We start from the raw sequence: 13,148 nt of genomic DNA, 5'->3' as shown, positions 1-13,148 counted from the left end.
GCTGTCTCAAGCTGGCTTCTACAATAAATAGAACCCTTGCTAATAACAGGCGGACTCTGTCTAGGCAGTGGGGGCTGGACTAGGTGACCTCCAGAGGTCCTTTCCAACCCCAAATATTCTGTGATTCTGTGACTTCCCAGGTCACTTCTGCTAATTTCAGTTTCTGGAGTTGCAGCATGAAAGATTCTGACTTCAGAATCAGACCGTAACGACTACTTCCTATTCCTTTTCCCCCCGCTTCTCTCTTGATTGCAAGATAGTATGACTCTGAACTGTTTAAGTTCTCCTGTGATTCTAACAAGCTCTCTAGTGTATTTAACTAGTCACATTTTCATGGCATCCTTTCATAGCCTCTGAATAAGGAGGTTCTGTCCCCTATTTGATCTGTCCATTTAACATGGCAAAGAATCTGTGTGCATGCTCAAAGTGAAAGCACTAGACAAAGCACCTGGAAAAAAGTGCTTGGCTTTTTCCAAATCACTATTTTTAAGTTTCTTTCCATCCCCTAAAACAGATTACAAAAGAAAAGCACTCACAAATCCTCCCCAGACAGCTTGGATCAACAGCCCACCAGTAAGTCAACATGTAAAGACTGCACTGTAAAGACTTGGAGGGCAGAAACACAGTTTTGGAGAACCATTAAAGGAGACCTGCCCTTAAAAAGTCTGCTGTCATAATGAAACAACCACTTTAAGGAGGTTAAAAAGAGACAACTCTTCAAGGCTTCTAAAGTAAATTAAAGGTAAAGGTTTTGTATCTGCAAATGCATACAATACTGAGACCAAAAGGGTTTTGGACTACATTTGTACCTCAGAGAGCATGGAAGTGTCAACAAAAGGCTTTTGCACTTCAGAATTCACCAGCTCTCCTGACACACCTGGTGAGAAAAAGAACACTTGTCACCATCAGTGCAACAACTTGCAGGTAAAGTCAGTAGGCAGAGTGAAGGGACAAAAAATGGGACCAGAGCTTCTACAGAAGATAAGACAAAAAAAAAAAAAAAAAAAAAAAAAAAAAAAAAAAAAAAAAAAAAAAAAAAAAAAAAAGGCAGCAAACCAAGCACAGAAGAAAACAACCCAGAGTTTGAGTCTATGCAGTGCTCCTGTTCTGGTTTAACTCCAGCCAGTAATTCAGACACTGCAGCTGCAGCAAGGCTCTGTGCAACCCCCTGTGTTTGCTGCATCACCTGCACACAGCACTTCTGACCCCTGCAGAAGGATGAAGAGCAAAAAGACAAAAGAACCAGGTAACAGATTGGTTTGACTGCTTTTTTTTCCCCATGTGGGATGTGGCATGGAATTCCAGACACAAAAAGACATTTACTGTCTTGCAGAGAAACACAGTCCTTAATTTTATCTTAATTCTCTTCTGTGCCTTACACATCAGTCTTTGCATCTACAAACACACTCCTTCAAACCCTTCTCTCTTTCTAACCTTAGCAACCACTTTTTTCTTCTCTTCTGGTATATCCTACCATCCCACATTAGAATATTCTCTTCCACCTCATGTAAATATTTTTTTGCCTTCTGTAGATTATCATCTTTAGATTCTGACCTCAGAGCTACTCTTTCTAAACAATCTTCAGGTTTTTCCCTGAAACTCCTCAAATTTTCACAATTTTCTTGTCACATGCCTTATTCTGTGTCCTCACCTGTAGAAGAAGAGCAGTCTACATAAGAGGCTGGAGCTTCCACAGTCCACAAGTCTTGCAATTTTGCCTCAGCACCAATATTCTTATTCTGTGGGATGAAGAAAAAACACTGAACTTTGAGCTAGGATGCTGGTATGAGGAGACAGCTCTCTTAGCTGTCTACTGCTGTGCCAGCTCTAAGTATACCCTATCAAAGTTTGGACACAACTCTGAAGCCTAATGGAAAAAAAGAAAAAAAAAAAAGAAAAAGAGATTGATTTTGATGTTAAGCCATAGACTAAGACATATCTCAGCAGATTAACGTATCAATGGATGAAATCAGCTAAACAACTTCATTCCCACCTTGAGATGATTTCTCTTCCATCTTCACTATGTCAAAGGGACTAACTACAGTATCATAACCTTTCACTGACCACCCAAGCAGAGAAGGTGGGAAGTCATGTGTCTGTCAGTCTATGCCTCACTGCTCCAGCAGATAAACAACCTGGAGCTTTCGCAATAAAGTTATGCTAGGCTCTACCACACAAACAAACCAATAACCCCACAAGAACCTTTTAACTGTGAGATGCCTTAACCTGGGTTTGGGTAACCGTATTACTTGGCTAAAGCCATGGGTCAGGTGCACAAATGGTAGGAACAGCTGTCCAAGTGTAAAAACTTAGATGTAAACTATTTAGCTGGACTCTTTTTATAATGAAGACGTTGAAATGGACAGTTTCAGTGTTGTTTTCATTGACCCATTTTCAACATTCACCTTGTTGCAGGTGAATCATATGCTAAAGAACCTGTTTTTTCCACTGTCTACAAAGGAGCAGTAGAAAACACTTCAAATGCTTATATGTGCCCTTGAAAAGCCTACGTGTGTGGGTGTGTGTGCATTCCCACTGATCTACCAGCTCACAGCTTGCAGGCAGTTGGAAGGTGGATGAATGACTCAAAATGCTTCTCCATTTCCAAATATCAACATTTATCTTAATACTTCATAGCAATATACAAACCCTCTGACAGAGAGGAATGTATTAAATAAAACACAGCATTAATCTTCCCCCTGTGGACAGGATGGGCCAGCAGAGCAGGATGCAGAGAGCCAGACCTTGCTCTAAGCTAACAATCAGTTCCACAGCAAATCCCCAGTACAGATACACAGAGGCTGTCATCTCCCTCCCCATGCTGAACATAAGGCCAAGCAGCAGGTTCCTAATCCTGCATTCTCCCCAACAACAGCCTGACTGCACTTGCACCTGCAGCTGGACATGCTGGAGCAGCACAAGGACAGTGCCCACCTGTCTCCACTCACGGAGCACACAGCTCCCCAGTCAGTCAGCCAGGTGCCCATCAGGGCAGTGGAAATGGTTTGGAAGGCATCTTTTATAATGACAGCTGAGCCTTTGGAATTTTATTTCCAGAAACCCATAGTTCTGCTGAAAAACTAACTCACAACAGGTATAAAATAGCACAAATGTGGACCAGATGGATGAAGGACACAAGTAATGCACACAGCTGGCAAAGGGAAACACAGTCTGTTATTAACACAGTACAAGCTGTATTTGGAAGCTATTTCTGTCTTTCACCAATAATCCAGTTAATAATAACCTTTAAAGAGGATTGGTAAAAAAGACCATGACAGCTTAGCTCTTTTAAGGCCAGTCCTTGACCTATTTTATTTCAGCTGCTTAATCATTACCTGTTCTGCATCTTCTGTGACCATCACAGCTTCCTGCTGAGACTCCCGGAGAACAAGTTGCATATGTGGTATTTCTGAAACATTCAAACACAAAAAATTTATTTGAAACTTAAGACTTTGCTTTAGACAGCAACAGGATATTCTTCCAGGAGCTTTTGAGAAAGGACACATGGCTGTTAATAACACTTATGTAGTGGAGATATGTACTGTCATGGGATAATGTGGGTTTGGTATTTTTTACAGGCAACCACACAACCAACACGCTCTTTTAAGTGGCTTTTAGAAAGAACAATTGTTGTCATACAGACATACTGAAAGACAGGTAATAGAGATTCAAGTTTTAAGGAATGTTTTTATAAAGGGGAGGAAAGGAAAAACTATTGTAGCAAAGCATTTCAAATTTCATTTGGAAAAAATAAAATGAGAAATTGTTATAAATCTACAAGAAAAATACATTCTAATTCATCTCAGTTCTAATTAATGTATTAGGTGATGCCTCAGCTTTTTAGCAGAGGAGCCAGTAAAGCAATGAATATTGTATCTTCCCCAGAAACACCAACTTAGAAGCATTAAAAAACAGGCCCCATTTTTGTGAACATGTTAACTAGCAATGATGATATGGAAAATAGGTTAATATGTAAGCAAAATAAAACTCAGGACCAAGTTAAACGGTTCTCTAAGGGGTACGAATTTCTGTACTTTTCACTTCTGAGCATGCAGTGAGGACACACATACCATCAACATACAGTACAAGGTTTTCTTATGTTCTCCTTTAAACACTTTTCTACATACAATTGATCATACAAACTGAATTTGCTAAGTATTATGGAAGCTGAGGAAGCTCAAATGAATGTTTTGTGAATTGTAACAATTGGAAGGTAGTCTGTGTTTTCTGTGATAATGTCTTTCCTGCATTGATTCATACTCTACTGTAGTCTTTCCACCAAGTGAACTATGGACAGCCTCACACAATGTTCCCTTACGCAGCAGGAGGAGAGACCTTCAATCACTCCAAGAGCTGCCTCAAGAAAAGTTCAAGGAATCCATACAAATGTAAAGAGAGTTACAGATATTCTGGTCTAATGCACTGCTATGCCCATGGAAATTAAGGCTGTACAAGGATTTCAAGAATCTTTGTATTTCAAACAACAGCTTGAAATTTGAAGGGATTTGTTGAGGTCTGCTTGAAAAGCTCCAAAAATCACAAAATATAAGGTAACTGTAAGTCCTCTTTTAATTCTACCCAAGTTAGGAATGGATTATGGTGGCAGTTTTAGGCATCCCACTTTAATTAAGACTAACAAATTCACAACACAAAAAGGAGTAACAAAGTACTTAGAACCTATATAGCAGACTTAAAAGATTTTTAATGTTTCATTTAATATTGTGGTAGTTTTAAAAACAAAACTACATCTCCCAGCGTTTTAAGATCAAAAAAAAAGTAATCAAGTGTTCAACACACCCACTGGAAACAGATTTACAACAACAACAACAACAACACAAGCTTGTTTTGAAGTAAACATGCAGCTAAACATGCATTGGGAAAGATGCTTTAAGTAACATGACAGTGAAGCTCTGAGTCACCACATTTTTTGGGTGGAATTCCTTTCAGCAGAGGGAGGGAGGAGCTGCTTTTTAAGAAAGCTGATTGAAGTTTTCCAGGTGCATTTTGGATGTACTCAATTGTAGCTTGGGGTACAATAACAGATTGAAAGCTGAATTTCTGTGAGGCCTTTGATATGGTCTTCCCAATACCCTTGCTACTAAATTGCTGATATGGCTTTGACAGGTGGGCTGTTAGGTGGGGCAAGGAACTGGCTGTGTGCAAAGAGCTGCACGGCTCAACATCCAAGTGGGAAGCAGGATCCACAGAAGTCCATGCTGGGACTGGCACTGTTCAGTGTCCTGACTGCTGACAGACAGCTGGGGGGAGTGCACCCATGGCACACCTGCGGGTGACCCAGGCTGAGCAGATGATTTTGCTGGGGGGATGTGATGCCATCCAGAGGGACCTGGACAAGCTTGAGGAACGCAGCCAAGCAGCCCTTGTGCACAGCAAGGTTTAATAAGGCCAAGTGAAAGGCCCTACACCTGGGCTGGGGCAATCCCCAGTACCAGCACAGACTGTGGGGTGAATGGATTGAAAACAGGCTACAGAGGAAGACTTTGGGATTCTGAGCTGGCAATGTGTGCCTGCAGCCCAGAAAGTCAATCATACCCTGGGCTGCACCAAAAGAGGTGTGGGCAGCAGGTTGAAGGAGATAATTCTCACCCTCTTCCCTGCTTTTCTGAGACCCCACTCAGAGCACTGTGTCCAGTTCTGGGGTTCCCCTGTACAAGACAGATGTGGAACTGCTGGAGTGAGTCCAGAAGAAACCACAAAAATGATCAGAGGGCTGGAACTTATCTCCCATGAAGAAAGGCTGAGAGACTCGTGGTTATTCAGCCTGGAGAAGAAAGGCTTCAGAGAGGCCTTACTGCAGCCTTTCAAGAGGGCTGCTTCACCCTGGATTGCCCAGAGAAGCTGTCAGCTGCCCCATCATTGGACATGTTTAAGGTCAAGTTGAATGGGGCTCTGAGCAACCTGACCTGCTAAAGGATGTCCCTGCTCGGGGCACGGGATGGACCAGATGAGTTCCTTCCAACCCAAACCATGCCGTGATTCTAAACAATGTCTTGAAGTTCATGAAAGACCTGCATCTCTGAGATCTTGGAACAAAAAAAGAGGAAGATGATGTTCTAGGACTGTAGGAATCTGGTTAATTGGTGATTATTCCCTATCTTTGAATGACAGGAACAAAATGAATCTATTTCTCAAAAATCAAGACAGCCTACTGTCATAGTGCACCATACCCTGAAGTAAACACGTGAGGGAATCCAGTCTTTTATAGCAGAATTCCAACAGAACTGTGATATTGCTGCTAGCAGTCTATATGACCAGACACTCAAAACCAATGTAATTGTCTGGGGTTTTATATATGTGGCATATACATGGGTCCCTTACTGCTTCAGCAAAAGCTATCAAAAATATCCTTCCCAGAAGTACAACTTGCAGATTGTCATAGTTTTGTACAGGGGAAAACTACCACTTCATGAAGCTCTATCTTATTTTGTAGAAACTAATTCTAGAACGATTCTTAAGTATATTAAGAATATTAAAATAGGTAAAGTAATCATACAACCTTCTGTCTTCTGTCTTTCCAAGTTTTCTGAAGTCTCATTCTGGTCTTCCTGATCTACTATTTTTTCTGATGAAGCTGATTCATCCTGTTTAAACAGGATGGACAGGAGAAAAAATTTAATACAATTTATAAAACATATTAGTCTTTGATCATTTGGTTAACTTTTTTTAAAAAAATCAATTGGCAACTTTTAAATTACTCGAATTGACTTCTTTCCAGGCTTCTGTAGTCATAACATGCCTGCCCATCAACTGAGAGAACTAACAAAAGCCTTTCTCAAGCAATGCATGATAGAAAAAGGAATTCTAGACATTTAATTTGGCTTCAGTTCGTAAATATACCAGAAAAATTAATGAGAATAATTTGAAAATATCAAACCTGCTGCTTCAGTTCAGAGAGCTGCACTTGTGGCTGGGATTTCAGCTCATCCTGACAGCAGACAAATTCTTCAAATTTCTGTAGTTCATCTGACAGAGAGGAAAAAGGGGAGTTAAGGTCTGTTCTTGTCTTTTTTGCCACACTATGTCCACTTTACACACATGCACAATAGTTTATGAAATCTCTTCTCTCTTAGTCACTGTTGCAACTTTGGGCCATAAAGAAGCTGGAAGAAAATCAATTTGAAATAAGAGTTTGATGCAAGATCAGTGTTGTTATTTTTAACACAGGTCTATGGGGAAAATGGTACAGTTTGCTTTTCTTGGTTGTTTTACTTATAATTTCAGTAGAAATTCAGACTATGAAGAACAAGACACATCTAAAAAGGACTTCCATAAGTTGATGGAAAAAATCAAACAAATCAATAAAATCAACTAAAAAAATACATCCAGCTCAAGAAATCCATAAGCCCCAAAAGACAAAAGGCTGGGACAGTACACAGTCAAAGCACCATATATGCTGCCCCACACTTCTGCTTTTCTTGCAGCTGCCAAAGACAGAATGGTGGGATCAAACTAGCCCCCCTTATCTTGAGACAGCACCACCATTCCTGTGTCCCAGTGCAATTAGGAATTGTTACATCAAGCCATTCTTATGAACTGTTATAAAAGCAAAGCCAAAAAGAAGGCAACTCAGTGACACTCAGGCTCCTGAGGACCTGCTCCACCTATCTGCTGTGCCTGCTCACCCCGTGGTCCGTGTGCTGCAGCTCCGTGTCCCACAGATGGCACTGGGAGCTGGCCAACGTCCTGCTCCTTCTCAGCCCCACGGAGAGCACGGCCACATCGCAGCTCTTCTTCAGCCACCGTGAGACGACCGAGCAGATGGTTTTTCTCTTCCACCTCCAGCCTGTGCTCCTGTTCCAGGTGTTTATACTTCACCTCTAGCTCAGCTTGTGCTCTTCTTGCCTCCTCCAGCTGTTCTGAGAGACACTGCATCTCCTCCTGCAAGCGATGGGAAGACAGCTTCCTCTCAGCTAGCTCCAGCTCCATCTTCTCCCTGAGATCCTGAGACCCTCGTCTCTCTGCATCTAACACATCCCTCATGGAGCTTAGTTCCACTTCCATCTTCTGGCACTGATCTAGGAGTGTCTGTAAAATGATACAGAAATTAATTTCTCTCTGAACTAGTTAAATATGTTGACAAAGCAAAGTACCTTAATTATATTTTAAGGTTTTCATTAAGTCCTTTTAAAATACCTGAGTAGCAGAAGTGAGGAAACAAACATGTCAGAAATTTCAATTTGTTAGAAAGAATCTGCCCCACAATTTGGAGATTGCAAGAAAGCAATGCTGGGAGAAACAACGCCTCATCACTGTGGTAAAGAAAAGGTAAATCTTGATTTAGAGGAGGCGAATTTAGAGAAAATAAGCAATAGAACAGTGGCCAGAAACTCTTTTAGAAGAAAGCAAACTTCCTAAAAAAGGGAGGAAGAGCTACAACAAATGAGGGAGAACTCAATAATTACAGAATAGAATTTAAAAGAAAAAAACAGAGCAAAAGGGGAATGCTGAAATATGAATCTGGAGATAACAGAGGGCTCCACTCAGTACCCTCTGCTTTAAGAAAGATCTCAGAAGCCTCTGGTCAACACTGAGCAGACAATTAAGGTGACCAAGAGACAGAAACAAACCTTACACTTGCCCAAACTCCTGTCATCAGACTTCCTCCTACTGGAGCTGTGGATGGTCAGCACAGCTAATTTCAGGAGGAATCTGATGAGGAGCTCCTTTTACTTTATGGGTAGGCTTCAGCCACATGGCCTCAAGTCTGTACCTACACCAGGTCTCCTTCAGACCACCAGAATGTATGAGGGAAGTCAAAGACACCGAGGAGAAGCCAAGGGAGCTTCTCCAACCAGCCAAGCCAACAACCATCTCATGAAGATATCCGTGTCAGCACCCCATGATACACCCTGGTGAATAATGCAGCCAGTAGTGAGTACGAGTCAGCTCACTGAGGTTCTTTACCTCTTCTCAGTAGGAAGAGGATCCACCATTGTGGGCCTGGCTGGGACACAGAGGAAAAGAAAATACGTGGGGCACAAGTATGTAAAAACTATCAAAATGAGGTTCAGCATTAGACTTGCTGGAGATCATGCAGCCAATGAATATGAGACTGATTCAGTGTACGTCTCTTCTAAAGGGATTGAGAATTTTCAGAAGTTCAGATATTGAAAAAATGAAAAATACACTCATCCTCTATCTGCAAACCAACCTTTTAAGAGGTTGTGTTCTCAATCCCATCTCAAGGAGCTTGTGTCCATATAGTCATATATGCACAGACTTGATCTCATTGTCTTCACACTCCAAACTGATGAAGTGAGAGCCAATCCCACTCCACAAGGTGTGCCACCATATAAGCAAGTTCTCAGCAAGACATACCAAAGAATAGCTGTTTCTGCTCTGATCTGGCCTGGACACTGCAGTCCACAAACACTGAGGCTTCAGCAGCACTGTGTTAGGCATCTCTGCTTTTGGCAAAGGTTTGTGCATTTGGCTTTGAAAGTACAGTCAGCAGCATGGGTATGGATAGATGTAGACCCTGTCCACCTGCCCTGGATCATTAGAGCTGGCAACTGCAGCACCCACTGTCTGGCTGTAGCTGCTGTGAGCTGTGCACACAGACCTGCAGCTCTAATGCCTGACCCAGGGAGGGCGGCCCCAGCTGATTTCATGATGGAAAGCTGGTTCCAAAAAAAACCTAATCCGGTAACTTCTGAGCCACTGCCAAAGGCCCCATCCACCAGACAGACAGACAGACAGACACACACACACAGAGTAAAGCGACAAAAAGCATCACCAGATACCTGGTTTTGTTTTTCAGCAGTGTGCAACTCCTGCTGCAGCAGTTCTACCACCTGAGTTCGTCCTAACAGAGCTGCTTCCTGCTCCTCAAGCTTTCTCTGAAGTGTGCGCAGGTTCTGTGAGAGAGACAAGGCCATTCCAGCACTGGAGAGACCAGTGTAAACTTAGATTCCCATATTTCATCCATGCACTTTTTTTTTTTTTTGATGAAGTGAGAGCCAATCCCACTCCACAAGGTGTGCCACCATATAAGCAAGTTCTCAGCAAGACATACCAAAGAATAGCTGTTTCTGCTCTGATCTGGCCTGGACACTGCAGTCCACAAACACTGAGGCTTCAGCAGCACTGTGTTAGGCATCTCTGCTTTTGGCAAAGGTTTGTGCATTTGGCTTTGAAAGTACAGTCAGCAGCATGGGTATGGATAGATGTAGACCCTGTCCACCTGCCCTGGATCATTAGAGCTGGCAACTGCAGCACCCACTGTCTGGCTGTAGCTGCTGTGAGCTGTGCACACAGACCTGCAGCTCTAATGCCTGACCCAGGGAGGGCGGCCCCAGCTGATTTCATGATGGAAAGCTGGTTCCAAAAAAAACCTAATCCGGTAACTTCTGAGCCACTGACAAAGGCCCCATCCACCAGACAGACACACACACACACACACACAGAGTAAAGCAACAAAAAGCATCACCAGATACCTGGTTTTGTTTTTCAGCAGTGTGTAACTCCTGCTGCAGCAGTTCTACCACCTGAGTTCGTCCTAACAGAGCTGCTTCCTGCTCCTCAAGCTTTCTCTGAAGTGTGCGCAGGTTCTGTGAGAGAGACAAGGCCATTCCAGCACTGGAGAGACCAGTGTAAACTTAGATTCCCATATTTCATCCATGCACTTTTTTTTTTTTTTTTTTTAATACACAGTTACTTTCATAGCCTGAATTAACTAATTTTTGTTGACACCTATTCCAGAGCCCTGGTGCAGTAGGAGGAGCTTACTTTGCTTCATGAACAGGGAACTGGAGCACAATATTGTAACACTTTTTTCAGCTGTTCTTTCTCTTTGACTGATAGCAAACCAGCAGACTGAAACTAAGGACTCAAAGCCCCAGCTAGCAATCCAAAAAACTCCAAACAATCAAAGCATCTTTCTTCTTATCCCTTCTGAGTTACTTTAATGAGAACTGTTCTTTCAGAGTGTCTTCTGTTTTCCTTCCTCCTCTCATTATTATACCAAATATACCTGTTGCATCTCTACTTCCATATCTGACTGGACCACCGTCTTGAGCAATTCAGCTTGATGCTGGTGCACATACTCTTCCAGGAGAGCTTCCTTCTCTTGAATCACTTCCTGCAGGGAACTCAGCTGAAAACATAAGCCACAAAATAAAAACAAACCAACAAGGTCATGAAGCTGACAGACACATAGGCTTCCTTTCAACGTGCACCAGCATATTGTGTGTGTGATGAAGTTTTCAGCTGGACAATCCTACACATCATCTTGGTCAAACAGTATTTTTACTTGGTGTCTTTATCCTACTATTATGTGTATAACAATTGATAAGACTTCAGAACCCAAAAAGCAAAAAGCATAGAATTTAATCTACAAATATGCAGAATAATAACATAAATTATTACTATATAATTAACAGTTCATAAAACTTCTGGGCTTTTAACTGTATAGGACACAGCCCAATTCACAGTTCAAAAGCCAAACCTGCAATTTAGAGTATTAAAAAAAACTTTCCACAAATAACTACAACATACCATTAACGCTGTGACATCCTGTGATAAGCAGCTGCCCTGCACACCCACAGCAGAACACAGAGGCAATGGCAGGCAGGGAAGAACCCAAATTCTGACTCAGAGGAAGGAACACCCTATGCAGGCCCTTCCAGGGACTGTTTTCCCCCTCCTCAGAGAGCCATCAGTCCCACTGTGCAAGGGTGAAACCCATCTCTTACCTGCAGAGCACCTTTTGCACCAAGGGTGGTTCTGGCCTGGGGCAGAGGAAGGGCAGGAGAAGATCATTTGGGGATTGTGAAAAATTTAGGTAATGTTTGGAGGAGGAGCCAAATGAAGTGAAATGGATGGACCTAGGTGATTTGAGGAGGCACGAGACTGACAAAATTGAGGTAAGGGAATTGAAGACCAGCTGTGTAAGCATTGTTCTATTCTATCATACTAGTCTAAGCAGTGAGGTGGGAAACACAGACTGATGAATAGAAAAAAATTTCTGTACCTGTGTTGCATACTTGATTTCAGCATCTTTCAGATTCACTTTGGCTACAGCCAGCTGTTTATTCAGGTCCTGAATAGTCTCCTCTTGCTCCCTGAGCTGCTTTTTCAGTACTTCCACTTCCTCTCTGTGCCCTTCACTTGTATTTTCATATTTCTGACATTGCAAGAGAAAAAAGTGGGAAGAAAAGAAACAGAAGAAAGTAAACTTATCAGTATTATTGGTTAATAAATAAATGAGTTTTAAAAAATACACTATAATGCTACTTTACTCTTGACTCCTAATCAGATGACTATTTTTACTACATTGCTTCATTTCTTAACTTTACATTTGTTTCTTTAAATGAAGTTGTCCTATGTTAAGTAACTATTTTCCCTATTTCTGTGTAGAGATGCACAAGATGCTTCTAATTAAGAAGTGTCAAAGCACTTGGCAGGGCTAACAGTCCATGACAGCTCACTAGATAATCTAAGGCAAATTAGATTATTAAATACATTAGTTATTATATGACTACCCTGATTTTTGAGGCTTTTTAACATCACAAATTTCTCTAATACCAGAAATAAAAACATTTTAAAATTAATTATAGAAGAATATTCTCCATGTGACAAAGGGGCAGACATTCTAGACTACAGAAAATGTCTATGGAAATCTCTTCAGACTACACAATTATTAGCAATGAACTTATTAGATACAAGCAAAGGGAACAGGCACACAATTATCAGTTCTACTCTGCTCTGAAGCACTTAAATCCTCTGTTTACAACCAAGAAATGTAAACAACAGTTCACATAAAATGCGCTTAGGCTGTGTCTACTCAGACAACCCAGCACACTACACCTGCACTCTTCTCTCTGTCTCTCCACCTGGGTGAGGGCAGGTCCCTCACCACCTGCCCTGAGCAGACAAAACCTGCTCTACATTCTTATCTCAGCACTTCCAGCTACTGTCAGTACACAGTGCTGGGTATTTTGTACTGAATATATATAAAATACATATCTTCCATTTTATTTGTGGAGGTATTGGGTCAAACACCATCTCTAACACAGGAATTCTACAGAGTATTTATGCCTTTAAACTCAATCTGAAAATACTATGAAGTACTTATACATTAGTGTAATAAGAGTAAGTACTGTTCCTCAAAAGCTGTTTCACCTACA

General features: G+C 41.7%; 1 protein-coding gene across 6 annotated transcripts in view; it reads right to left on the bottom strand.

Annotated features, from left to right (window-relative positions):
- Positions 1-13,148, bottom strand: part of GOLGB1 (golgin B1) — a 42,260-nt gene that overhangs the window by 17,966 nt on the left and 11,146 nt on the right. For 4 of the 6 annotated variants that reach the window (XM_041470288.1, XM_041470290.1, XM_041470291.1 and 1 more), the window contains 9 exons: positions 11,993-12,145; positions 10,994-11,116; positions 10,458-10,571; positions 7,644-8,046; positions 6,896-6,984; positions 6,518-6,602; positions 3,336-3,409; positions 1,652-1,739; positions 810-877 (listed from right to left, as the gene is read on the bottom strand). In XM_041470288.1, the coding sequence (XP_041326222.1) occupies positions 810-877; positions 1,652-1,739; positions 3,336-3,409; positions 6,518-6,602; positions 6,896-6,984; positions 7,644-8,046; positions 10,458-10,571; positions 10,994-11,116; positions 11,993-12,145 (1,197 nt within the window). Of the gene's footprint in view, positions 1-809; positions 878-1,651; positions 1,740-3,335; positions 3,410-6,517; positions 6,603-6,895; positions 6,985-7,643; positions 8,047-9,764; positions 9,951-10,457; positions 10,600-10,993; positions 11,117-11,992; positions 12,146-13,148 lie in introns of those variants that run through there. The other 2 variants (XM_041470293.1, XM_041470292.1) reach the window with 2 other exon arrangements.

Source organism: Pyrgilauda ruficollis, unplaced genomic scaffold (genome assembly GCF_017590135.1).
Source record: "Pyrgilauda ruficollis isolate IOZ18807 unplaced genomic scaffold, ASM1759013v1 scaffold243, whole genome shotgun sequence".
Classification (NCBI taxonomy): Eukaryota; Metazoa; Chordata; class Aves; order Passeriformes; family Passeridae; genus Pyrgilauda; species Pyrgilauda ruficollis.
The sequence above is the reverse complement of the archived record's forward strand: the minus strand, read 5'-3'. Positions and strand labels throughout refer to the sequence as shown.